The sequence below is a fragment of the Acanthaster planci genome, linkage group LG03 (genome assembly GCF_054643075.1).
Source record: "Acanthaster planci isolate LZ-2023a linkage group LG03, COTS_SCS, whole genome shotgun sequence".
Taxonomy (NCBI): Eukaryota; Metazoa; Echinodermata; class Asteroidea; order Valvatida; family Acanthasteridae; genus Acanthaster; species Acanthaster planci.
Window position 1 is genome coordinate 11,704,120 of NC_141779.1, and position 27,657 is coordinate 11,731,776.

Consider the following 27,657-nt stretch of genomic DNA (forward strand, 5'->3'; position numbering starts at 1 on the left):
TGTGAAACAACACAGTCTACAAGTATTGCCTACTGGACAAAACAGGGCCCTAATCATGAGAAGGGGCCTCAAGACTGTTTCGAGGGGGTGATCATCTCTGGAGAGAAATACCTTAAACAATCATCAGTTAAGCTACAGAAAATTAAAAGGAACACGGGATGAGGAAGTCCTTTAATGTGTCTTGATCAGGGAACATGTATTTCCAGACTTTTTTGTAAAGGGGGGACGACAACTGTCGCCTTCTTTTGCGGGTATTTCCAAAACTACAGTGTGGTGCTGCATGTTATTTGGAGACACACAGCTACAGGAAGCCTAACTCCCATCACTCCAAAAGAACAAAACTTATATAGGTCAGTCTTGCTGGTTACGTCTATGTGGAGCACAGTATGTGTTCTAACAGTTGTCTTGCCAGGTGAAACAAGAATTACCCAGCCCAGTGGAGAATTTCTCAGGACATACATGTACGTGTTACCCTGAGTACGTTTAATGTCAACATGTCTGGTATTATTTCTGTTGTAATGTCATTCAGTATTGGGTTTTGTTTGTATCTACAACTGTTACCTGTCACTGCCATTCTGACTATCAGGTTTGATAATTAGGTCACCAGGGGCGTGTTTTGGCAACCCCTAACCAGAAACACAGATGTGAAGTTGAAAAAATAACCAGGAATATTTTAAGGGTGGCCCACCAAAACAGAGAACTACAAACGGTTACATCATCTGACAGAGGCAAATGCAAGGAAATGAATGACACTGTGGATGAACATCATTGACACTCAATATTCTGCATGTTTCTCATCAATGCTGCTCTCTCTTCACGTATGTTCTAGAAGGAGTATCTCTTTGAGTTGCTGCATGTAACAACAAATTTTGAAAGATATACTACACTTATTCACTCTGTTTGTATTCCATCATATTGAACTGGCACTGAACCAACAACAACATTTGGTTCTCGTTCGCTCGGAACAATGACATCACAGAGGCTTAACCAAGTTGGGAAAATGCTTAACTAATGACCAAAGCTAAAATATGTTCATGGTTTGGGTCATCAAAACATGCCCCAGTATGTAGATCTTAAGAATACCAAAAAAAAAGAAAAAAAGAAGATGTAAATGTACAACAGCATTTTTAAGGCAACATCTGATTATCATAACAATGCTAACCTAAGAATATAATCCTGTGATTTGACAGTATTTACAGTGGTCACAAACTCTGATCACCTGGATGTACATGTTGGATAAGATCCGTTCTTCCTTCCAATTGCCAGGATGTTAGCAGTTTTACCCATGAGGTATCAGTGTGGACAATTTCCAAAATCAAATGCCATAATAAAAATACACAGGGCATGCCACTGCAGCCATATGTATCGCACTAATGAATGCGCCCCCAGGCATTTGTACAGGTTGTACACGAAGTGTCGTGCATCTTTGGTCACTTGGATGTTTGACTCGCAAAACTGCATGCAAAATGCACAAGTGCAATGCTGCTTAAAAGAGTGGCATCTCCTCAGATAAATCTACATGTACATTTGTCTGATCTATACTGGGATACATGTACATCATCGTTAACACAGCCAACCACAAAAACAGTTCACTGGATAAAATGCAGCAGAAATTGTTCTGGTAAAGATCAATTAATGTGGCCTGTATAATAGGCTGTATCAAACTGGGGAGAATTAAGCATGTTCTATAATAAAGATATCAGGCTGATTTGAAAAACTTAAATATCTGTCATCTAATTGGGACAGTACATGTATGTTGTCAATCACATGCCATTGAATTAAACAGTGCAGCTCTGCCACAAAAAAATTCTCTAATCCACAGTGTGTGGCATGAGAACAGTATGTACAACACACATTGACAAAACTCAACCAGGAGCCGGGTCATTTCATGAGGTTGGGGCACATGTGACGGTGTCCTTGTTACATGGGTAACTTTTACTACCTGTCCTGACCTGTAGAATCATTTACAATGTAAAAATAACACACACCTCTGTATTCAGCCTTGCAAGATGTATAATTTTGAATCCACATGCACGGAGTAGCATGTAGCTGTTCATTTTTACGGAACCCACGTAACAATGGACACCATCACAAATTGTGCCCCAACCTCATGGAATGACCCAGCCACTCTATGACCACTACCTACATATACCATTGGATCAAGGGGTCCAACAGAGACCATCCCTTCCCTCCCCAAAATGGGAATCTCATGGTATTTTTATCATAAATTAAAAAGGTAGATTTGGGGATTGTTTCATTTCCCTTCTTTCCCGAAGCATGTAAAGCTTTAGCCATGAAAAGATCATTTTTTTACATTGAGAAATTTCAGTTTGAAACCCCTCCCAACAAATATGGCACCAGATTTGGACATGCCAGCATCATGTAGTTTTACATGTCCCCCCCATCACCAGCTGGTGATCTAAAAAAGTCAGCAATGGTTTCGAAGGAAAACTTCCTGTTTGATTCCAGCTGTAACCAGCTACTTTGAGACTTCTAGCTACTTTTCAACTACCCGCTACATTTCAACCAGCAACTTTTCCAATAAGTGCAGGCATTTATTCAGACAAAGATTACGTCAGGAATTCATTTAAAGCATGGTACAAACATGATGGCAAATGTTTTACATACGTGCAGTGGAAGAAACCATTTCAGAAAGTGGAAGATGAAATGGTCTATTCCACAAGGTTTTATGGACTTTTCCATCATCTGTCACTTTCTGAAATTATTCTTTTCATTGCACTGGCAAGCATTACAATGCATTATCCGTATATTACAAATGTCTACATGGGCAATGTATGCTGCATTTTCATGCTGTGTTTGTTACATGTATGTAGTAATTGCTTTATAATAACCCAGCTCAGATCATACTAAGGACTTGAACAGAGATCTGTGTACTACCTCACATGAATGGTTCTCTGTATTCTAAAAGGCAAACATGGGCATTTTTTATTATACCAAGTGTGTGCCAGTTAAACTTTTTAATCGCATATTCAGTACACTTAAACTCACATTACCAAAAATTAGCTGGAACCTCCAATTATCAATTGTAACAAGCAGAGCATGCAACACAGACACCAGGTAAAAGGAACCTGCAGAGGTAAGCAATGTTTGCCACATCTTGAACACCCAAACAGTGAGATAATTAACAAAGCAATGTTACACTCCCTTTTGCAGGCAAAAGGAGTGTAACATTATTCAGTTGAAAACAATTTCCATGCAACGCTGAGTATATAGCATGTGTGCTGATGTATAACAGGTTCGGAACTGTGGAAAGCTGGCAACAATATATCGCCGCTAGCCCCCTTTTTAGGAAACCCCCTTTTACCATGTTTTATGTTACATGCAGTCCACAGTGGTAAGGCCTCTGGTATGTGCACAATGTATCTAAACTTCCACTTCCTCCATAGGCTTACTGTATTCCTTTAAAGTATTCCTTTCTCTGCATCCACTTGAAATAGCAACATCAAAGGTCAATGTACGACAGAAAATATCAATGTTATCATTCTCGTAACATCTAGTACTCTTTTACACAGATTCGTAAGTCGGTTCCTCATTCTTTGCTACGTCATCCAATTCAACATTCTCACTGGCTACTCCTCCCTTTGCTGCATCCCCCGCCCCTCCTTCATCCTTCTCCCCACCCCCAGGCACCCACAGACCTGAGTCCACGCACCGTTTGATGTGGTATTCCGCGTCGGCTGGGTCCATGGTGCCCACGACCTTCTGAAGCATGGAAATGTCTTTGCTCTCAAAGCATTTTTGGAGTTCCTGGTGAAAAAAGAAAATGTAGGAACCTTCAAATGCCAGAACTTGAGGAGACTATACATGTACCTGGTACATGTCACTATTACTGTGAATCCCCAACCCATTTTTTAAAAAATTAAAGAATTCAACTACCACCAAGAGGCACAGTGACACACAAAGGCAACAAGGACACGGAGGTGAAACCAAACAAAAATTATAACATCAACTAACCGGGGGTAGCGACTCAAAGACCTCTACTGGATCCAGGCCACCAGGACCTAGTCTCGCCTGTCGTTCCTTTTCCATCTCCTTCAAGGCAAGAACAATATTTTAAAAATTCCACGTAACATGATCTCCTGATTGACAAGGAATACAGTACGCAAACTCCTGTGATCATTAGGGCAACTGGGACAATTTCAACTAGGGAACTTTTCGGAGACTTTTGGGAGAAGGAATAAAGAGAAATTCTTGTAAGATCCAGGTGAACATATCCTTTCTCAACAAATGCTGTTTACTCACTGTGTAAGATGAACCCTTACTGAATCAGTCATTTTACTAATTGAAACCGGAATCAAAAAGGCAACAGTCAACAAATCATCCTCAACTTGTAGACCTGAGTACAGAACAGGTGCAGTGCATTCCGGTGTCACATTACAGTGTTAGTAACATAATAGTTTGGCATCGCAGTTCTCCCCTCTGACTTAAAGAACCCCTTGCTAGCAAAGAAGAGACAGGTTGGTTTTCAACCAGGCTACTGCAAATGCATTTACATGTGAAGATGGTATATTCCAATCATAGACAAGGCACGTCCAAACGCACGTGAACCTGTGCACGCAAGTGCTGTGTTTCCACCATAGATGTAGGGCTGTTATCGCTAGGTAGAAACACATCATCTCTTGTTCCAGCATGGAGGAGCAGACGGTGATATTAAAAGGCAAAGCGAGTCAAACTGAACAGGTTTTTAAAATAAAACCACCTCTTCTCACCTCCTCTGCTTCCTTCATAGCCCGGTCGATCCTCTCCTGGGCCTTCTTGCGGATGCGCTCTTTGAAGAGTTCCAGCTCCTCATGGAAGGACTCCATATACTTCTTGTCAGCACTCTTGATCCTGTGGACATAGGAAAAAATAGTGGAGATTTACTGGAGATAGTGGAAAGAGATGGCACAGGAACTGTGACCGTGTGGCCATTATCGAAAAGCCCCAAAGAGACACGTCACAAGAGGGCTCTCTACCCTTTTACCATGACTTACAGTCACCCTCAATTCTCTAAAACTCAACCAAGTGAACTGAAACAACAGAACTTTTGTTTCTGACCCCAGAGGTTCAAAGAGCAATTAGGCAGTACTTACTTGAATTGATTAAGGTACTAGATATTAAAATCCAGTGAAGAGAATTAGAAGCTGTTACTGTGGGGCCATCCTGTTTGCACACAGGTGGTACACGTGTATTACATCCTTTCTCGACCTATAGAGCGTTTGCATGGCTGCCATCTTCAGAGATGCCAACAATGCAACTCGAAATAGAGTAATTTGCTACGTGCCTCAGGCAAAACTTTTTTTAACCTACGTTCATGTACATGTAAACATGTACATGAACGTAGGCTTAAAAAAAGGAACAGAAAAATTAGCATAAAAAAATGTATCAGAAAAATTAGCATACATATGTACACATACATGTTCCTGTTAGTGACGAAAATTCAACATGTTTCTTTGTTTTACTGTGCTTGTCAATGTCAGAGCCATGAGAAATGTTAATGTCGCACCAAAACGGAATGGAAATTTTCACTGCGACCTGATTTTACAATTTTACAATTGTTTTCTAGCGCATAAATGTTGAATAACAGTAGGAATACCTGACTATCATAAACAGGTGTACAATGTACTGTATATGTCAAGTCCATTCCATATCCATATCTCACACCAGCATCAGTCGAGTTGACTGCATGGTTGGCTGCTTTCCGATCAAACATATGTTGTTGATGCACTGCCCACGGGAACTAGGGGCTATTTTAGGTGCTAGATTGCACACAATCAAGCATTGACTCAAAATATGTTGCAGAGAGCAAGAGCTGTCTAGGTCTTTACTGCATTAGAAATACGCAATATACTGTAAGTACTGTAGCCATAGCTCTGTAAGTCCATTTCCGACACTGCTACAGATAGATTGATAAGATTACCCGGTACATGTACCGTTTTGGGCACTAAAATTGCACAACTTCTAGACTGACACCAAACTACGTATTTACGGTACATGTTATATGAAGTAATATGAGTCAAGACACATGTTTTTATACTTTATTCACAAAATTCCCCTGATATGAAAATATTGTAAAACATGACATAGAGATCCTAAAACCTTAATTGGAGAAAAATTGTAAAAATTACGCCTAAATCGTAAATGTTGGCATTTCTGCATCTTGCAAGCCAGTATTTTTGTTCAACAGGGTATGCATAAAGCTGGTTTCCCTAGGGAACAAAAGAACTGCCCTGCAAGATGGTTACTGGGCAAAGCCTCTATAGGGTGTCTTGAATTACTAAAGTGCACGCACTCAAGAAAAGACATGCGCATGAATACAATAGCCCCAAATCTGATGGGAAACCGCTACACCTACTGATGAAGCTAAATTGCTACCAGGATAAAATTTTGATCCTACAGCGCCAACGCCAAGTCTTGTCCTGCAAGCCATTCTACTGCAGAGATGACCTGACCAGGATCGATCTCAACGAAAAGAGACAGTGGTCTGTGTATGCTGCTAAAGCCTACCAAGAAGGCATCAAGTACCGGTTTGTGGCTGGTAAGTGGAAAGGTAAAGGTGGCTCTCTAGTTCACTTTTACAACCAAGCAACCAAACCGATCATCAGCATCCCCGCCTACATGTATGTTTCCTTTGCTTCTGCTAGTCAACGCCTCAACATTGACATTTGCAATTACTTTATTTACCTCCATGACTCACCTTTCAGTTTTACCTGCTTTGGTGATCACTCTTGTTTATTTTGTTCGCTTACCTTGCTGATTACGTTCATTTAGTCGTTACCCTGTTTTACTCTAGGTCTTTTATAAAAACACTTCATCTCTCTTTTTCTTGCTGTACATAACGGTACATTTTTGTTCTGTTAAACCTCGTTTATTGTCTCCTACTTAATTGTTGTTTTCCCTTTACATAGTTTTTGTCTTTATTTTCAATTCTTTAATAAAGTCTTATGTTACATAACTTCCAAGATTTGCTTGATAATGTTGACGACAACGTATGCTTAAATATACATGTACACAGGGATGAGTTCAACAGCTTAAACACTCATCAAGAAGGTTCTTTTTCAATTTTTTTAACCTGAATTCCAGGAGCCTCTGCAGATATTTTGATACGATGTGCAGGACTTTCTTTCTACACTCTCTTGTAACTTCACCATCTGTGGGTTCACAGAATGTGGTTCTGAGAAACTCCTCCTCTGTATGTTCACATGATTAATTACAACTTGATTCATTCTTCCCGTTGTTCTTAAAAACTCGGAGGGGGAGCAGCCATGTTCATTCTAAATCTCTGAATTTCCATGTCCGTGATGATCTGATGCAAATTTCAGATGATTATGAATGTGTGTGAAATTGAACATGACCATGCCTGTAATTTAATCATAGGAAATGTCTACAGGGCTCCTAGTATTCAATCTGAAAATTCCTTATATCAGTTTGATTTGTGTCAGAATGCCATTTTAAAAGAGAGGAAGCTGTGCTATTTGATGGATGATTTTAATCTTGACGTATTGAAATGCACTGACCATCGACCTACAGACGACTTTGTGACTGTCTTTTATTAATATGGCTTTCCCCTTTGATTGACCAGCCCACTTGTATCACACCAATTAGTAGCACACTTATTGACAACATCCTTACTAACAATGATTCTATTATCTCTGCAGGTATTCTTACTGCTGACATCTCAGATTAGTTGCCTTTATTTCATATTACTCCCTCTGTTTTTCTATCTTTGAAGCAGAATCCAGAGACCTAAACAACAATGGATATAAAAAGTAATACCATTTGCTTGTTTACTCTTGATATCGAAGCTATGGATTGGAGTGAAGTTTTCGACAGTCAGCAAGCTGATTCTGCTTATGATACTTTTCTCTCTCTCTTTACAAATACATGTAGTTACAATCTTCCTTTTCCTCTCATTTCCAAAAGTACTGGCAAGATTAAGACCAAAAACCCCGGGATTACTCCAGGTATTGCCAACTCCTGCTGCCGCAAAAACGAATTATATCAATGTTTCCTTCGAAATCTATCAGATGAAAATAAGCGGCTTTACAACAATTACCGGAACTGCCTGACTTCCATTATCCGACGTGCCAAGAAATCCCATTTTGCCAAGAAGCTTGACAAATGTAAAAATTACATAAAAAGCACCTGGTGTGAAATCAATAAGATCCTTGGAAAAGGGAGAAAGGTCTCAACCCCGGAAAATTATTCCATTGGTAATCAAATGGTCTCTAACCCAGAGATTATCGCTAATTCTTTAAATTCCTATTTTACTAACATTGGCTATTCTCTCTCTAGTAAATATTTCATCTACATTTCGTGGATTATCTTCACAATGCTAACCCTTCTTCTCTTTACTTGTTACCTACCAGCTGTTGTGAAGTGATTGAGATTGGAAAAAGTTTGAATAGTGGTACCAGTCCTGGTTTTAACAACATTCGCTCATTGGTTGCTAAATCTGTCAATTCTTTATTTCCGCTCCTCTGACTAGACTTTAGTTCTGACTTTAGTTCTGACAAAACTTCATGCTTTTCTACCTACACTAATCTCTCGATTTATATATTTGTACTGTTATTATTTACTTTTCCTGATCTTCACCAATATGGAAATAAACATCATATCGATACCTGATTGGCCCTCAGGAATGGCCCTTCCTAAAATGTTGGAGAGATTTCAGGACAATAGAATACCCCATAAACATCCAGACAACAGTTTGAGTACAGAAGTGGCCAAAGCATATTTAAGCATTCATATTTGGCAGATTTCCCAATTTTTAACAATTTTGGTATCACTGAAGAAAGATTCACACAAAAAATTGAATTCAAATGAACCTTTCATATGAAAACCAGGCATTACAATGCCACTGATATGTCTAAAATCCCCAAACGGTGACTGTTTATAATGGCATTTTTAAAGTGCTGAAAAGAATATAGTTACATGTAGCCTTAGATCCTTAACTATCTCCTGTTGGGTGCTTTTAAAAATGCAGTGCCTACATATGGGCAATTTTCAAGATTTTCCGTTTTCCAAAATTCTTCAAAAATTCATAATTTCATTTAATGGACATTTACACCCACACAAATGACTGTCTGGCAGCTACTCTAATCTGACATGCAACCTCCACTGAAGCCGAGTATTTCAGCCAGGCCTGCCACACTGTAAAAAGAGCCCAGAATTGTGAGGTGTTACGCAATTTCCTTTGTTCCCAGTGAATGCTAGTGGCATCTTTTCAAATGCGGCTTGATTAGCGTGCAGTATCTGTATCACTCATCGATGGGGAGCTTGAGCACTTTGTCTACAGTGCTAATCAGCGGGAGTGCTACGCCGAAAACAGCGGTGTACTGTTTCAAAACAAAGCGGATGGGTCATTCTATAAATTTGTGGTCCAATTTTTTGTGCGTCCCTCTCACATCTTTCCAAGAAAGATTAAGCAAAGCAAATTACCTGCCAAACAAATAAAAGCAGTTTAAGGTCAATTTCACCAACATTTCCATGTCGAATTACACAAGTCAAGTGTAACAGCAACACAAAAACTGTCACAATTTTGGACCCGAATTTGATAAAATGACCCAAAGGCTTTTTGCCTTCGAAACTGATACCCTAAGTGCACTGAAACACACTACCGGTAATTATAGTCTGTTGCCCCAGAGCCCCAGACGGGCAAGGAGTGCATAGCCAGGGCCAACTCACTTTTGGAAGAAGGGCCGGATGCAGGCCCTTGGGTCCTGCTTCAGGCTCCTAGCCAGCTCCAACATGAACTGCATGACTATGGTCTGGTGGGCAACCTGCTCCATTAACCCTTCTTTCTGCAAAGAGCACAGACAACACATGATGTATTACCAATCTTATGGTCATTCAGATAAGTTAGCTTCAACTGGGATAAGTAATGTACAATGTGACACTAGATCCACTGGCTCAGAACATCATTTTTTTTTCACAATTCACACCTTAACAAGTGCTTTAGTTTTTAATTTACAACGTACCTCACACGCATTTCAGTAACTGCTTTCAACTTACAACTGCAGATTTTCAGACTAGCTTCGCATATTGTTATCAAAATCCTTTTTATATTTCTTTTCTAATGGTAAGTGAATTGTACGGGATTGACTGCTTCAAACGACTGATGTACCAGATTTGAATGTTGCTAAACAAATGCAATTGTACTTGGAGCCCTATCATACACTTGTCATTACTTACATACAAAACAAATTTTGGCTGAATGGCAGGTGTCCAAAAAAAGACTGAAAAGAACTGCCAAGTTCATGGGATCCTCTCGGTGGCACTCCTATTATTCCCGACAGGAGATATTCCTAGAGAAATATTAAGTATCACTGCAACTTTTGAGATACTTCCCAAGGTTGTGTCAGAATTAACTGGCTGCAGCTAACAACAACACACAACTCTATGGGAAAAATAAAAAGCCATCTGCCAGTAGTTTACATGTACATAGGAATGTGTGTCATTTCCAGCCACAACCAATACATTTGGGTGCGGTATTTACAGAAACAAATCCAGGGGGAGCAATGGTGCACTTACCTTCTCCACCATGAGGTCGATGGCCCAGATGACCAGGTAGTTAGCCGTCTCCTCGCAGACCAGTTCGGTGTGCTCCAGCAGGAAGTCGCCTGTATCGTCCCACCGCCGGTACATGCCATACGTCTTGATGTCTTTCTCATGCTTCTGGACGAACCGGGCCTGTTTCTTGTCCAGCTCCTCCTCCGTCATCTCCTCTTCCTTTGGCTTGTACTTGTTGATGCGCGTGCTGCTAAAGCCGTCGTGGCTCAAGGTGTCCACGTTCCACGGCGTGAGCTGAGGTAGACAAGTAAAAACCATTATCTCTTCTCAATCACTTGGCCACAGTTTTATTTCATAACCACTTGTACCCTGATACAGTATTATTCTGCTCAAAATATCCAAACATCCTGACCTTTTGAAATGACAAGACACCACAGCCACTTTTTCATGACTAAGTGAGGCATGAAACATGTTGATGTTTGAGAGTCAGTTGTACAATACAGACCACAACATTTCTTCCATAATGCCTTCACATTTTTGCTTTTCAGTTTGTGCTCTCTACGAAGGGGGTTCAGAAAAAATAAATCTTGGTAAGGTTGCTAAAATGCAGGGTCATGCTGTAAAAAACCCACTGGGACATTTATTCTGATGTAGCTTTCAAGGGACATCAAACCCCCAAGAGAAGAGTTTCTGGAGGCATCAATCTTTCAAAAAAGGCCTGGATCTGCTAAATATTACATTCTGTGGGATCTACGCTTGAATGGGTTGCAAACACGGCTGCTTATAGTAGGCAAGTTAAATTTGGTGTGATCTGGGCTAAAATGAGTTGAAAGTAGGCCTGCCTCTGAAAGACATCAGATTGTGTAATCTGAGCTACAACTGGCTGAAAGCAAGCCTACAGTACTTCAGACAGACATCAAACTGTTCAATCTGGCAACAATGGGTTAAGGGCAGGCCTGCCTCTAACAGACATCAGATTGTGTGATATGGACTACAATGGGTTGAGGGCAACCCTGCCTCTAACAGACATCAGGTTGTGTGATCTGGACTACAATGGGTTCAGGGCAACCCTGCCTCTAACAGACATCAGATTGTGTGATATGGACTACAATGGGTTCAGGGCAACCCTGCCTCTAACAGACATCAGGTTGTGTGATCTGGACTACAATGGGTTGAGGGCAACCCTGCCTCTGACAGACATCAGGTTGTGTGATCTGGACTACAATGGGTTGAGGGCAACCCTGCCTCTGACAGACATCAGGTTGTGTGATCTGGACTACAATGGGTTGAGGGCAACCCTGCCTCTGACAGACATTAGGTTGTGTGATATGGACTACAATGGGTTGAGGGCAACCCTGCCTCTGACAGACATCAGGTTGTGTGATCTGGACTACAATGGGTTGAGGGCAACCCTGCCTCTGACAGACATCAGGTTGTGTGATTTGGGCAACAATGGGTTGAGGGCAACCCTGCCTCTGACAGACATCAGGTTGTGTGATCTGGACTACAATGGGTTGAGGGCACACCTGCCTCTGACAGACTTCAGGTTGTGTGGTCTGGACTACAATGGGTTGAGGGCAGGCCTGCCTCTGAGAGACATCAGACTGTGTGATTTGGCATGTCTAGGCTACGATAGGTTGAGGGCAGACTTGCCTCTGACAGACATCAAATTGTGTGATCTGGGCTACAGTGGGTTGACAGCAGAACTGCCTCTGACAGACATCAGATTGTGTGATCTGGACTACAATTAGTTGACAGCATGGCTGCCTCTGACAGACATCAGATTGTGTGATCTGGGCTACAGTAGGGTGACAGCAGGGCTGCCTCTGACAGACATCAGATTGTGTGATTTGGCATGTCTAGGCTACGATGGGTTGAGGGCAGACCTGCCTGAGAAAGACATCAGATTGTCTGATCTGGTCTACAATGGGTTGAAAGCAGGCGTGCTTCTGGTAGACATGGGTCACTGGACTTTGTGGGATCCAGGCAATGAGTTACAAGCAAGCCCATTTCTAGCAGACGAGGAATCTGGGCTGGTTTGGGCTGAAAGCAGGCTTGTTTAAGGTCGATACTTACTTTCTCCTTTTTGGCAAGTTCTTCTTCTTTTTCTCTCCATTTCTTGGTCTGTTCTTCCAAATCGTGCAGTTCCTCCTCCACTTTGTTGATCTGTAAAGAAATTGATAAAACGAACACAATGTTCCAATGACAAAAGAGAGATATTTTCATGCCGTTCAACTAAGAATAAAGACCAAAATTTAACTGTTAAGCGCTCAACCAATAACCATTAGTCAGGGGGTGCTAGTCAAAACATCAAGCAATTTAAACAGCAATGTCAAAAGATCTCCGCAGAAATTTTGACTCATGTTTGATCAGAAATAAAAGCTGGGGGGGTATCAGGCCAACCAACAACAATGGCCCAAATGACTACCCAAATACAGCCTCTTTATTTTTCCTTACACTGTTTTTTTTTGCTGTTTGTACATGTCCATCAATTAGTTAATTACTACTGAAAATATCCACAATTCACTTCTGATTATTTCAGCATGAACACATTTCTATTACACTTGTACAACATTCTGAATTAAATCCTCTAATCAATTTCACAAAAAACACAGATTTATTCACAAAAATTGTTTCCAGTTAATGCCTTGTTCAGTCAGTTGTCTTTTCCATCTTTGAAACATTGATCACAATAAATTCATCAGCCCAGAGACAGAACAGGTCATTTTCTTTAGGTAAGAATTACATGTACATGTACCTTGTCTGTATTTCCAGAAGTCTTCAATTCCTCTAGCTGTTTTCTTGTCTGTTCCAGTTTGACTTTGACTCTGATGCAATCAAAATTCACAAAAGAAGTGGGTCAAATATGAGATGTCCATCGTGAAATGAGATTTTGTTTCAATTATTCAGGGGAAAATTTCTGGCAGTAGATTATGTTTTCATGACAAACATCTGTTATGGCAACAATGGCTTTGCTGGAACAAATAATTTTAGAACTGAAAAAACAGGGTTGACCAATTTAAACCAATTTCAATCATGATATACACGTACATCAGGTTAGTCATACACAGCTCACATGTACATGTGCTTGCTCTGGAATAGAATGAAGCCAACTTGTCAACAATTTTTAAAAAATAAGAAAATCGGCAACCCTGGTCTCAAGTCAAATTTACTGCTCGTATCAAGTCCAACAGCTGACCCAAGCTGGAGCATGGCCCAAGTCTAAATAATGAGCAGACTGAGCCTAGGCACAGAAAAAAACAAGCAGAACACAACCTGCAGTAACTTTAAATGGTCTATGATGTGAACTTCAGGAACATTGAATTGAGAATATGTTTTTTGCAATTTTTTACTCCTCTGGATTGGAAGAAAACTATTTACAGTAGAGTGCCACTGAAAGTTAACCTTGGGAAAAACGACTAGGGAAAAAAGGGAAAAGAATTTGCAATCGCAGGCAAATTTCGCATTTTGACTGCTACTTTTCACCTCTGCAAATCCACAGTGAATCTGGTGTGAAAATGTGCGAAAATGGTATAGAAATGTGCAAAATGGTGCAAAAAAATTGCAAAACAGTACAAAATATGTGTGAAAAGGACACGGCGTGAAATATTTACAAATGCTGTGAGCAAAAATATGTGTGCAAATTTGCAAAATTAATGTAAAAACTGTGCAAAAATAATGCAAAAACCGTGCAAAAATAATGCGAAAACGATGTGAAAAGGTGTAAAAATGTTGGTGTAAAAACCTGCTCAGTTAGCCAGATAGATTCTAGACAGCACTGACATCAGAGGCATGGAGCAAACAAACTCTAAAAGGATGTGAGCAGTGGTTGTGTACTGGGCCTATGTATGTAGGGACCAAAATGGGCCAATGCACACGCGTTGCGAGCATGGATCATTTTGGTGAACAAACACGTGGCCCCCGACTCCCCATAAACATGATGCACTAAATTGATTTCTAGCTCTAGGGACCACACTTTTTTTCATCAATTGCTCACATGGATAGGGTTTGAGTTGCCAGAACTCCTCCTCAAAAATTCTGCAAAAAGTCATGTTTTCTGGAAGTATGATTTGCTACAAACGGGCATCTTTTTCAAGTGTTTAGAGGCTTTCCGGTACATCTACAAGAAACTAGGTTTTATTTTTGGAAAAAGAATGGGTCGGAAATGGCTTAGAAATATTGAGGTTCAGATCGTGAATGTGCGCGCATTTGCCCACCGAGTGAAGAAGTACGCTGTGATTTTCTGAATGGCAGTGGCCAGGCGTGCATGCACAGCACCCAGTCCACATGGCGTCAGCACGCGATAGCCTAGACGGAATTAGGAAGGTGCTAAAATGCACTGTAAATGAAAGTGGCACAACAAAAAATTTTAAAAATCAATCCAAATTGGGTCACAAAGGAGTACATGTACTTCTCACAAGAACTGCGTTAAAAAGTTACATTGTCTGGACCTTTAATCGCTTTTCAGCGGTTAAATTAATCGCCAAAAGATCCAGCTCTTAGCCTTCCATCAGCCAAGTACGGTACAATGTACTTGTACATACGTGTATGAAGGCTAAATTTAAATTCTGAGGGGAAGCATCAAGTGTCCCAAATTTTCAGTCAGTCTACTCACTGCAGAGACTCATTTTCAACGCGTTCCTTTTCTTTCTTTGCTTCATCCATTCTATCCAGCCTCGCTTGATGTCTCCATCTGAAGAGACTGGGTGTGTCGATGTTGGGATGTGTCTCATCTTCATCGTCAGATATCTGCCAAAAAAAATTGCAAAGTTACAACTTTAAAAACAAATCAATGAGAATAATGTTTGCCACTCAGCCATGCTGCCAGCCAATCTGTGATTCCGGGATACAATATCACAAACAATGGTCCATTTGTATGTTTTTATTAAACTTTTTAAAATTGTACCTTGTTTTTAAATTTTACCTCTGCTGTTGTATTTTTTGAAGTTGTTTATTTTTTCTCAAATGTGTCCAAAACAATGGGAAAATTCGCATATGTACACGTATACATGTACATCTAAAATCTAGGCCCAAACATTCGTCCGTGCTAGAAGTACCAGTATACGGAGTCACACCTGTATGGACGCCACTAACTTTCCCTGCAGTAACCTACTGGCCATCTGAAAGCAATAAAATGGCCTAAAAATTTAGCAGTGAAAATATGGAGGTGCTCTCTTAAAAATAAGAGATACAAACTGGTACAACGTTCAACCATCAATCTGATATACGCGCAGTGTGTCATGCAGACTAAGTGTGCGATGTGTTCAGTTCATTTTCATGTGGAGAATGCGAGGATGGTGAGTAAAAATGCTCTGTTTGCCCAAAATAGCGGGTTACATGGTCTGGACCCCATACATGAAGGTCATTGGAGTTTAGATATGGATTAGTATAGTATAGGCAGCGTTTGGGGGGAAGATTTGATTGAGGAAGTGGATATTTTTAACGTACATGTATACATAACTGTAACCCAATTTGTCATAACTTAATAGGGAAGGCCAAACGCTTAGCCTAGAGCTGTATTGCTGTATTAAAAAACCCATAGCGTTACAAACCAATAAAAATCAAAATCCTTCAAGTCACACGTAGTAGTGCGACAATACAGGAAATAATAACAAACTAAAGTTCCACATGAAGCCTAACAATACTAAGCTAACAAGGACTTGAAGGAAGCCAAAACTTAAACAGTATGGGCGCATACATGTACAATGTATATCACCATAGAACTACATGTATGTAGGAACACAGCTATATGATACATGTGTATCTCTAAGGCTGTCCCTAAGCTCAGTGAAGTCCCTTTATTCAGAGACAAAATCAGCCCCCCAAAAGAGATCTGGAACGTCCTCCTAAATGGGGACTTTTTTTCAAGAGGCTTGGTGATCCTACCACTGCCCTGGGGATCCTTTTAATTAATGCCACAATTGGATTCAGCAGAAGGAAACACCCAAGGCTGCCATATGAAAACATATTCTACAGTTTACTTCTCAGCACTTCTAGGATTACAACTGAAGTCTGCAGTGGGACATATACATGTACACTCTATGTAAGGGGGTGGGGGAAAGGCGGGTGCGTATTGTAAGTCTGACGCCTCAAAGGTCCGACGCCTCATGAATCCGACGTCAGACCAACAAGGTGTCGGACTTCATATGAGGCGTCAGTGTGATTGACTGTGAAACATAAAGTAATGCGGGCCTGCGCGATCGATGCTGCGTGTCATAAATAGTACATCATACTTGACACCGAGAACCAGTCTTGTTCCTAGTGCCGTTTTCATATGCTCGTAACGAGCATCAAATCAAAAGTTGGACTTTCGAGGATTTTTTGAGGCGTTGGATCTATGCCGTGGGCCCAAAAAACGTTAGAACTTTTAAGCGCATTTGTCGGACTTATGAGGCCTCGGACCTATGAGGTGTCAGACTTATGGACTTTTTCTAATGCTTTTTTCGAACTTATGAGGCATCAAAATTATGAGGCATCGGACTTACATGTATGAGCTGACCCCAAAAAGACTGCATCAAAACAATTTTTCGGGACATCAATCCTTTAATACACAACCTAAGCCCTATAGTTAATCAAGCGACATGGCACAAAGTTCCTAAAAACAACTTAAATCCTACATGTACATGTACATGTATATGGGAGAATAGCATGTGGATATTTATGTCTCCATATAGGCCTAAAGGGACTTCTCCGAATAACCCAATTTCCCATTCTGTCGCTATGTTGACTTTAGTACGCTGCACGAGTAGGGCTTAGGTCCTAAGTGAACAAAGCTAGTTGTAACGTTAGAGGGGAACAAATTGTCTACAAGTACAACAATAACAATCGCGAGCATCCATTCGCCAAACAGTACACAACATTGTTGTCATAAACATGATTAAGTTGTTCCCCTCTGCTCAGTCTTCTGCGCTTGCGCAAATGAAACATGAAAAACGCTTAGCCTAGGGCACTACTAGGCCTAGCCGTTGTGATGTGCGCCTCTATGGTCATGATCATAATTTGACTTTTGTAAGGCTAACAGTAACATGGCTAAGGCGGAGTTAGAGGGCAAGGGCTTTGTATCACGAGGGAAGGCCAAATTAAATTCGTTGTGCATTCATCTTAACTAATTAAAATAACAAAGAACATCCTTCAAATTCAAGGCAACAGCATTTGCGCATTGCTAATGCTACGCTGCGAGTGCGAACATAAATTGTCCAGATATTGGGCAGCCAGCCCAGATATTGACAAAACACGCCGAGTCTTTTCGATGATGTGTGGCCTGGTGTCAAAGCAAATATTATCACTGAAGGAAGTGACGTGTTATTAAGGATTCTAATGTCTCAACAAATGTACACAAAATGGAGAGAGGGGCCCAGTGCCGTCAAAAACAGACATTTCTTACCTCGATGTGATCCCACTTGCTGTAGTCCACCATTTTGGCTCCCAGAATGTACGGCTATTTCATGTTTTATGCCAACGAAGTTGTATAGAAGAACTGATAAAATTATGTGATACATGAAACTTTTACCGGAAATTCGAGAATATTCTCGTCCGAGTTTTTCCCAGAAAATAGTCGGTGTTCCGTCAACATCATATTCATATATCAGAATTACAAAGTTTTCAAAGTTTATAACAACAGTTGTCTTTGTTCGAGAACCAATTTTTCCCACATGAGTCTCAGTTTTGGAAAAACTCACACAGGCGTTTGGGGAAATTGACAACCAGGGCCGCGCCCCCTCAAAAGCGGCGAAAGTGTTCCTTCCTCCATGGTGCAGGGGTGTTCTTTGATTTTCATCCCCTCCCAAAAGCTTGCAAAAAGCCCCAAAGTTTAGCCTCACCCCCAGAGAGGCCAGTAAAGGTTACACAGAAAGAATTCAGAGTCCCACCCCCCCCCCAAAAAAAAAAACGATCAAATGACATAGGAAGTTTTTTCATGGTGAAGGTCGACCGCAATTTTAGCACAAAAGGCCTCTTTCGTGAGTATGGGAGGTTCAGAAAACAACCCCCAAACAGATGAAGCCCCCCCCCCATTTGGTTTTGCCCTTGGTTGCTGATCCATGTCGTGCAAAGTGAAACAAAAATGCTCAGTGAGGTTCACATGCCTTCATATAAGTTGGTAGGTGAGCACAAAACGTACCCACAATGCCTGCAGTTCAAAGTGTCTAATCTCAAGATATTCCATCTGAAACATTCATTCAGATTGCTGATTAACGCAAACCACCATCTAAGCGTGCCCCTCCATTTTCAGTCTCCGTCCTTCAAAAAAATTGGCGCACAGAATTCAAAGCAACAAATATGGCAACAGGAAACAAACTATTTCGTGCAAATTGGTTGAATATCTTCTTATTGTACAATTTTTCATTTACATAATTACTCCTTTAGATAGCCTGTTATTACATAATTCGTAGAGTCCATTTAAAGTTTATACACATGTACATTCAACAGCCACTAGACTCCCGGACAACACACCAGTGAAGCCTTCCAGAAATCAAATTGCTACTTCCTGACCCTTAATGCAATCAGTAAAAGAATACTCATTTATGTTTGGGGCATTTTTAACCACTTTCCTGGGTAGCAACACTGCAAGATAAAAAAAAACAAATAACTAACTTTCGTACATTTCACAGAGAACAATAAACCCCACGTATACGTGAATAAACCTGCAGAATATTATCGGCCACAGGAGGAAAATAATCCTGAAAAAAATGCAATCTAAAGGAACAAGTTTGGGTCAGATCTATACATGCATATATTCACCAATTTTTCAAATTAGCAGGTTTCTTACTGTGGTTTACTGAAAATGCAGAGGTTTGGGGGTCTTTGTATTGATTGCTTAATGTGATAACCATATTGTTACATTTTTAACTACAAATCCAGAAATATGGAGAACGTGATTAACTCTTCTGTGAAATTCAAAATGGATCCACAGCAAATATGGTTTGACAGAAAAGGTCCACTGAAACAAATTTAGCAGCAAGGGATTTTTGTTCACAGTTCAGTGGTACAATTTGAAGGTTTAAACAACCAAGTGAAAAATGAAAGACACAAATGTTACAATTTTGCTTTGTTACTTTAGAAAAAATGGGAAAATACTATGCATCAAAACTTGACAAGCTGCATCCTTGTGGGAAAAAGAACCCGGCCTCCTGGATGAAAATGAGTCCACTGTAACATTTAACAGGTATTAAATACTGAGAGCTCTAATAATAAAACTGCCTATCAGAAATATTTGAATTTATTTCAGAATTCTTGGTTTTCAGCGCATAGAATCTTGGGACGTTTTACTCTCACCAATAAACCGTGTCCTGAAAGATTCAAATTCTTTTTGCATACTGCTATAAACACGAAATCAGTTTTACCTCATCTCAGTTAGCACTCTCAGTTAGCAAAATTAGCACTCTCTTAAAGAGGGACAATTTTAATGGGGATCCCGGGCAGAAAGTTCTGCTTTTGAATTATATGCGCCATAAAGCACTCGTTATGGCTCTTTTCCCTGCTAAACTAAGTGTTCAGTAACTCCACGAAATTAGCCCTTGACCTCCAAGCTCCTTCAAAATCTACCCTGAAGGTTATGGAGAATTCTTTAGGACTGGGAAAGAAAAAGATAACATCACTGCTCTACTATTAAGAGACTAATCTTCCGGCAGGTTTCAGGACACAGAATCGCACTCCTGGACTGAGGACGATTTTGGAGGATTCAGGATTTAAAAAAGGACAAGAAAATCAAATAGGCTGGAAATAACAGTTTTACTCTTAGCTTCTGGTGTAAGCACAAGTCTACTGGTGACAGTGTGTGCCTACCCCATTCATAGTTATTAAACTGAAAAAAGGAACAGTGTGACTGTGTAAATAAGTCATTGCTGTTTGTAAGTTCAAAAAAACCTCAAATTTCACAGGTTCCTTGACTACTGTTCCTTTGAAACTGTCAACTGACTTTAAGCTGTTTTTCAAGGTTTATCCAGCTGACAATACATGTGCATATAACGTGAAACTAAAGTAACAACACTATAAACATTCTTCATGGTAATGCTAGGTACTGCTTAAGTACTACGTGGTTTCAGAGTTCACCGGTGTAATGTCGAGCACAATACATGTAAGATTGCATAATAATTGAGTGATACCAGGATACCGATCATGAGGCTCTGTACATAAATGTATACACAGGGTCATTCTAGCAGGTGATTGTTTTAATCAAGCAATGCTATTGGACATGGCATTTAACCATTGAGGGTTTTGTGTAATAAACCTGCTCCAAGGAGCAAAGTGAGGCACTTAGGACACATAGGAGACATGGGGTGGAAGGCGGGCATTTGCCCCCCTCTTGAAATTCAAAAGGGTAAAATGCAAAAAGGGCAAAGGAGATGAAAAAGTGACGGACTAAAAAAAACGAGGAAACAGAATGAATATCACTCAGAATGATTTGTCAAATTACTGCTGATGAGTGATTCCTCCTCAGCAAAAGAACGTGGACTTGCCAATGTTTGGGCAATTTTCCAAATCTTGGGTTTGTGCATGTCTGGGTACAAGTATTGGGCTTCAATTTAATTATTTAATTCTCTGATTTGAAATCCTCAAGCTCAAAGCAGCTCCACTTTTTACTGCAGAAACATAAAATTGTTCTAGGTGAGGCCCAAATTTCAACTTTTTCTAGTGTTTGGTTCTAAAACTAATTACAGAACTCGTCATGAAGCTGGAGATTAATATGAAGCTAAGATTTGAAAGAAAAGTATGAAATTTCTGTTTTTACAGAAAAGTTGGAATCGAGTAAGTTCTATGACAATCACAAGGCAGTCCACAAAACAATTTGTAGGTCAGTTCCTAGCATGGGTGGCGATTTCTTGTCACATGGGGGGGGGGATTTCTGAAAGCTCAGCACAGCCTGGCCTCCATACCAGGTGAGATCATATGCTGGCAAGTGCAGAGTACGGTGGTGCAGGCTGAGGGTAAGCATAGTCAGTGACTTGGAAAGTGAGGGATGATTATATTATTAATAACCCCTGGGATCTCCACCCATGGTTCATGAATCAGATCAGCATTTAGGAGATGAACAATAACAAAGGAACACCCTTGTGACAGTTTATTTGAATAGCCTGTGAGTTGACTTAGGACGGAATGAATTGTGACCAACTGGTGACTGACTTGATTGCAATTCTGTGTTACACTGAAAACAAAGGGCTTGCCGGCTTGCCACAGAGCAGCTGCTAAATGAACTTTTTTTTACAGAGAAGCACAAAACCTTGGCATAAACCCTTCAAAAATTGCAGTGCCTTAAGGAGAAAGAACATGAAGTGAAAAACCAAGTGACATAGTGATATAAGCCACATCTCTGTCTATTCAATATTCTCAAAACTTCACCACAAGATTCTCTATCTTGATTGGCCGAGAGCTAGTCACATGGCAATCACTATTTCATGACCAACAGAACTATACCCGTAACAACCAAAGTACTATACCTGTAGCAACGAAAAAACTATACGTATGACACTCGGCATTACATGCCGATGCAAAAAGGCGTGTGGGTTGCACATTGTCTGCATTCTGAAATGTTAGCGCTACAGAGCAGGGTTCAGATATTCCATGAAGAGGTAGTCGGGGGACGTATTGGTATATTTTCAACTGATGTCAAAGACATACATTCTATATGTATTTAGATCAAATTAATCAGATTATGTGAAGCAGAATCTGCTGGAGAGGTGCTACAAAACAAATATGGACTGCTTTATCTCATGGTGTAGTAAAACTAGCCTCCTGAGTGATCCACGGAGCATTCTGGTTTCCTGTGGCTTCACCTTGGGAAAATGGAATGCCCTACGGATGATCTCAGGAGGGTCCTGCAGAAAGTTCAACACTGACTCAAAATATGCATTTGTCCCACTGGTGTGAAGTAAAAAGGAAAGTACTTTTAAAAAGTTTTTAGCAACCACATTTAAATAGCTGCATTCAATTTTTTGCACTGTGAAATATTCTCTTGGTATTGTACAGATGGCCGGCCATGGGCAAGTTTGAGAGATGTCTACGGATAACTACGGTTCAAACAACACTGCTGAATGAAAGTTTCAACCATGAAGTCGACCATTTGGAACCAGGCCTAGGGGTGTGGCCACATTGCTGGTTATCAATAGGTTAAATAATTTATCAGTAAAGAGGGGACCATTCACAGGAAATAACTGTACAACGAGTCATCGAACATGTACACCGTGAGAGTTGCAGCAAATGGAAAAATATGAGCGACGATGGGAGTTTAAAACACAGTTCAACTAGGGTCGTTTGAGTGTGGCTCAACTGGTGAGCTAGCCATAGTTCGCACCTGAACCTGTCCCTAGTTTGCTGGTAGGCAAAAAATACAAGTTTTATGTACCAAGAGAAAGCCTATTGGTACAGATGTCAAAGTTACTGGTGCCTGTCCAAACTAAAGGAATCTGATTGCACTAGGAGCCGCCCAGGTTAAGCAGCAACATCTGTGTAAGGCCCGTATGAGCTGTGAAATGAAACCTGATTCTGTGACATCCTATTTTAATCGTCCATCCCTGCTTGTAATCCGGTACATTCCCGTCTGCACTATAGATGCATTAGAGGCAGTCCGGCGTCATGATTGTCTGGGCTTTTGTCAAGAGCCACCTCTCTGTGCTTACGCTGAGTTCGAGTGGTCCGTGTATATCTTGAGGGCACGCTCTTTGCGCGGTGAGGGATAGCTCGGTTTCTGGCTGCTCCTCTCAAAGCGAGAGCTTTCCTTCTTAACAATCTCCTGTTTTTCATCTTCCGTTAGCTCCTTCACGCCTTCCGATCTGTCACTATGACCAAAAAGGTAAGGAAGATCGTTCACCAAAACAAAAAGCTGAGGGTTCCTACTGATTTGCACAGTGCAGTATCCATTTCCAACTAAAAATTCACTCTGATGACATGCGACTCAGTTTGTTTGGTTGCATCATTTTCATCTACATCCTGACAGATGGTATCGAATAGCAAAATTTAGAGGGGGGGCCAGTTATTTCATACAAAATGCAATCAAACCACAACCTATCTTACCAGTAGTAGATGACTGCGCCATCGTCACTGATGTACAGTGGCCAGGAGTTGAGGGAGGTCACGTCTGGGTTCCACTCCAAGTCTGTCTGCATCTCCAGTAGCGAGATCTCACAGGGGAATGTCCCTTTGCCCTTGGCGAAGGCAATGCTCTCCATGCTGATGCCACTCAGCCTTGATAACTTTTGTAACGAGGATTCAAACAATCAGGAGAGGAGATGGTGAGACAGCCAAGGGAGTCATGTATTTAGATGGGACATTAAGCCATTGGTCGCATGTTCTGGATCATTAAACCTTGACAAATCCAGGAACTATTTTGTAAAGGAATAGAGATTTGCCTCAGATTTTCTGGTCAACTTTCTGCTTTGAAAACTGGAAGAGTGCTCTATGAATGAGTAATAATAAAATGATCGTTTCTGTTACTATTCTGATGAACATTAGACCCACCTCCTTCTTGAGATCATGAACTGTGCAGTCGGCGAGGATGACCTCCTCAAAGGGGTCCACCTTGAACTCTGATGGCCTCCATCTTCGGACAAACAACACCAAATGAGTCTGGTCCACAACCGGCTCAGGGTCTGTGGGAATTGTAGAAATGAATCAAACAATCAGCTGTGATTAGGATCTGGCAAAACAAAACTATACTGAGAGAGAGAAGAACAATTAACATATGTGGGACACTATGTACTTGAAAGCGGTGAATTCCACATAAAAAATAATCTAGCTGGCCATTCAGAAGGCCAAAAACAAGTGAAACTATACACTGATTCATAATCAAGCCACTGGAAAATGTGGAGGGAACCGGTCTCTACCACTCACTGAAAAAAAATCTTTACCAATCAGCTGTTCCCAAAGTGGTTATATGGAGGACACTGACATCACTTCCAATAGTCAATGGCCAATGTTTTTTTACATAGACTTCATGAAGGTATTGTGTGATCTACATAAGAAACATTTGGAAAAGGACAACTTGTAAGTTCAGGTTAGTTCTGGGAAAGAACGGAAAGAGGTCACATGACCAATTTTCAACACAATGTGTACAAAGCTGCAACATTCAGAAATTGACAGAATACCCCAAATTCTAAGACAGTCCTCCAAACCAGCCAACACTTGTAAAAGGCCCCTAGTATCCACTCAGGAAGCATGGATAGTATGTTGAATGGTCTTTTCACTGTTGATGGCTGCTTGCGCACACAGCCCAAAGCAGCTATAATTGAAATGACAATTCCGTCTTCACAACTTACAGTCCAGAATCTCGATGAAGACCTCCCAGTTGGTGAAGATGGGGATGTCTTCCTCGTACAACTGACTGTTGGCGTAGATCGTCCCGGGGTTCTTCCAGGCTTTCTTCCTCAGTCTCAGCCGGTCTTGGGCGACGTCGATCAGACACTTGGCCTTCAGCTCAGGCAGGAGCTCCGTCTTAGACTGTAGGACAGACATGCCCTTGGCAAAGACCCAGTCAAAGAGGTACTTGCAGGGCTAGGCAAAGAGAGAGAAAAAAATGAGACTGCCAGCTTGCATGAGATAAGTGAGATTTGAAATATTACTTATTTGGCATTTGGTTTGGACAGCCCACAACGGTATTATAAATTTTTCCAGTGGGGTGCCTCTGAGGAAGGACAACCCAGCAGAGAGAAGACAAAGAAATTCTCTTTTGTAGAGATGGGCGAAATAAACCCACACTAATAATTCAGGGAAAACCAAGGAGTCAGAGAGGGACCGGTAACTAAATATACATGTTGACCTCAGCGGGATTCGAGCCTGCAGGAGCAGAGGTGAAAGGTGAAGAAAGCACTACTGCGCCAACCTGATTCAGCAATATGCACATTCACCTCTTGGCTGTAAGCCCTTAACCAATCAGTGATTACGTCCTGCTCATGGATTGCCTATCTCCTCCAGTTTGCTTACTGTGATTAATTCACCAATCAGTGTGATACAAGTCATAAATATGCATGGACTGTTCCTGTTGACTCTCAGTGACAAACCAATCATTGACAAGGAAAGACTCACGAATAGGCTTGTTCATATTAAAACATGCATGCTCACCTCTGGGCTGTTGGCGTCCAGCTGATAGATCTTGACTCTGTACTCGCCTTTCTTCAGTGCCCGGCCCAATTTCACCACAACTCGGCTGTCCTCGCTGTACGACTGCAGTGTTTCTGTCAACCGAATGCTCTCAAACTCCTGATTGTTTGCATAGACCCTGTAAACCTGTTGATTTTAACAGACAAAAGCGTGTGCTAATTGAAGCTATCAGTGAGTTACCTGCACCCTTTACATTTGAATAAGCCAGTATCTAATTTACTTAGCCACAACTGGAAATAGCACATGCATCTATGAGATATGCATGAAATCACTGGCTGGTGCCTTTCATTTTGATTGAAAACTGAATTGACAATTATGTCATTTGAGCTGAAGCCATGCCAGTCGGACAAGGTCTGAGACAATGAATGCACTGGGGCAGCATGTCTAGACAGGTATAACGTGACCTGTCCTGATGTATATAAGTGCTAGGATACCCAATGCCTGAAAGTTTCCAAAATTGGCCTAGTTACCACACACTTAGTTCTTGAGTACACATACTGTACGTGCAGCACTGCATACAAGTGCCTAACTGTCCACAAACTGATGACACTGATCAAAGGCATACAAAAAATTCACTGACCAATTTTGGACTCAAAATCGAACAGAAGTACTACAGCTTCATTGAGACTAGATTCAGGACACAATACACTTTGTCCCATCCTTCACTCCCCTACCTTAAAATTCTGTGATTCTGTACCCACATAGGGCTCCAGTGCCTTCTTGAAGACTGCTAGGGACATCCTCTTGTCCACATAAACAGGCATTACTATGAAGACAAAAAAGATTCAACGTGTTAACCCTCAACCCACTGGATTCTTATTCCAAGAAGCTAATTCTGTCCAGGTCTGACACAGTGCATATGTGCAGTAACCCCAGGGAACACCTTTGGCAAGAACATAAGAGAAGATGCTATAAAGTAGCGTCAACATATGGCAAGCTGCAGCCAAGATAGATGCAACCAGACTCTCTTGTCTGCCATGGCTGTGGTAGTATCATCAAAGTACTGGCTCATATCAGTAAAGACAGCGTCAACGTACAGTTGAGTTGTGTGCTCCCTCTGGTGGGGTAAGGCAATCTCCAACAGATGAGGTTGGATAAACCTGTTTTTTGGCTCTACAGCAGTGGCGGCAAAGCAGGCCACTGCTGTATAATTAGGAATTTGTGGTTGGGTTCTACAGTCCTTAAGTTGTCACCAGGGGATAGATTTTGGGACAATTCTGGGATGGCAGTTTTGGGTTTAAGCCATAGAGGTTTTTCATTGCTGGCATCTCTATGGTGTCTTGGAGGCTGTTTTTGTTATTTTAATTTAATTACAACACATGCACAACAGGTTGGTTCGAGCCCATCCCAGTGATACCAAACTCTTGCCCTCTGAAAACAAGTTAACGCATGACCTCTACTGCCAAGGTTGTGCGTATGTCCTACACCCTGGAATCATTCCTGTATGGAACAGCACTAGCAGTTAACAAAACAAACTTGTGAAAAAGCATGCTGGCTGCAGCCTGAGTAAAACAACACAGATATGGTTCTCTTAAAAAAGTTGTTAACCACTTGCTGCTGGGTGCGCTTAAAAAGGCAGTGCCTACATACAGGCGATTTTTCAATATCTTCGGTTTCCAAAAATCTTCCCTGGCACCATATGGTTAAGCTGTCTTGAAGTTAAAAATGGATGAAATAAAATTTGTATCTCACTTTGACATTAAAATAAATTTCTGTTGTTCTTTGGGGTTGTTTTTAACGAGGAGTCAAAAGCAGAAAGTATTGTTCGATTTTATTCAAATTATAGCTACCCATCTGGTACACATCAAAAGCAAGTTAAGGAGTGCTCAAACTGTGCAACAACATACAACCAAACAGGAAAGACTGGTAACTTGACAGTCAGTTTACAGGATCCCTTTAAAGTGCTTTGGTGTCAAATCTGTCCCTCTACAAGGAATTATGAGTGTACATAATTAACGAAATGTAGTGTCAGATGTGCAGGTTTGATAAATGACAAGTCACTGGGCTCTTCCCTGTCCTTGGACCTTAAAGTTTTCTGGTCCATGGAAAATTGCT

The 27,657-nt window shown here is 41.0% G+C and overlaps 2 protein-coding genes across 9 annotated transcripts in view; both read right to left on the reverse strand.

Moving 5' to 3' along the window:
* Positions 1–768: 768 nt before the first annotated feature.
* On the reverse strand, positions 769–18,033 carry cdc37 (cell division cycle 37, HSP90 cochaperone). Its single transcript, XM_022250287.2, has 9 exons — positions 17,897–18,033; positions 15,128–15,261; positions 13,271–13,340; positions 12,589–12,678; positions 10,534–10,806; positions 9,688–9,803; positions 4,731–4,851; positions 3,976–4,053; positions 769–3,768 (listed from the first exon to the last, which is right to left on the reverse strand). The coding sequence occupies exons 1-9, from the start codon at positions 17,927–17,929 to the stop codon at positions 3,526–3,528; spliced, it is 1,158 nt and encodes a 385-aa protein (XP_022105979.1). The 5' UTR covers positions 17,930–18,033; the 3' UTR covers positions 769–3,525.
* Positions 18,034–18,810: 777 nt separating this feature from the next.
* Positions 18,811–27,657, reverse strand: part of usp47 (ubiquitin specific peptidase 47) — an 88,521-nt gene continuing 79,674 nt past the window's right edge. For all 8 annotated transcript variants that reach the window (XM_087134606.1, XM_087134605.1, XM_022250263.2 and 5 more), the window contains 6 exons: positions 26,277–26,368; positions 25,564–25,728; positions 24,762–24,996; positions 23,965–24,095; positions 23,521–23,699; positions 18,811–23,285 (listed from right to left, as the gene is read on the reverse strand). In XM_087134606.1, coding sequence (XP_086990732.1) covers positions 23,123–23,285; positions 23,521–23,699; positions 23,965–24,095; positions 24,762–24,996; positions 25,564–25,728; positions 26,277–26,368 — 965 coding nt within the window. In that variant the 3' untranslated portion in view covers positions 18,811–23,122. The remainder of the gene's footprint in view (positions 23,286–23,520; positions 23,700–23,964; positions 24,096–24,761; positions 24,997–25,563; positions 25,729–26,276; positions 26,369–27,657) is intronic.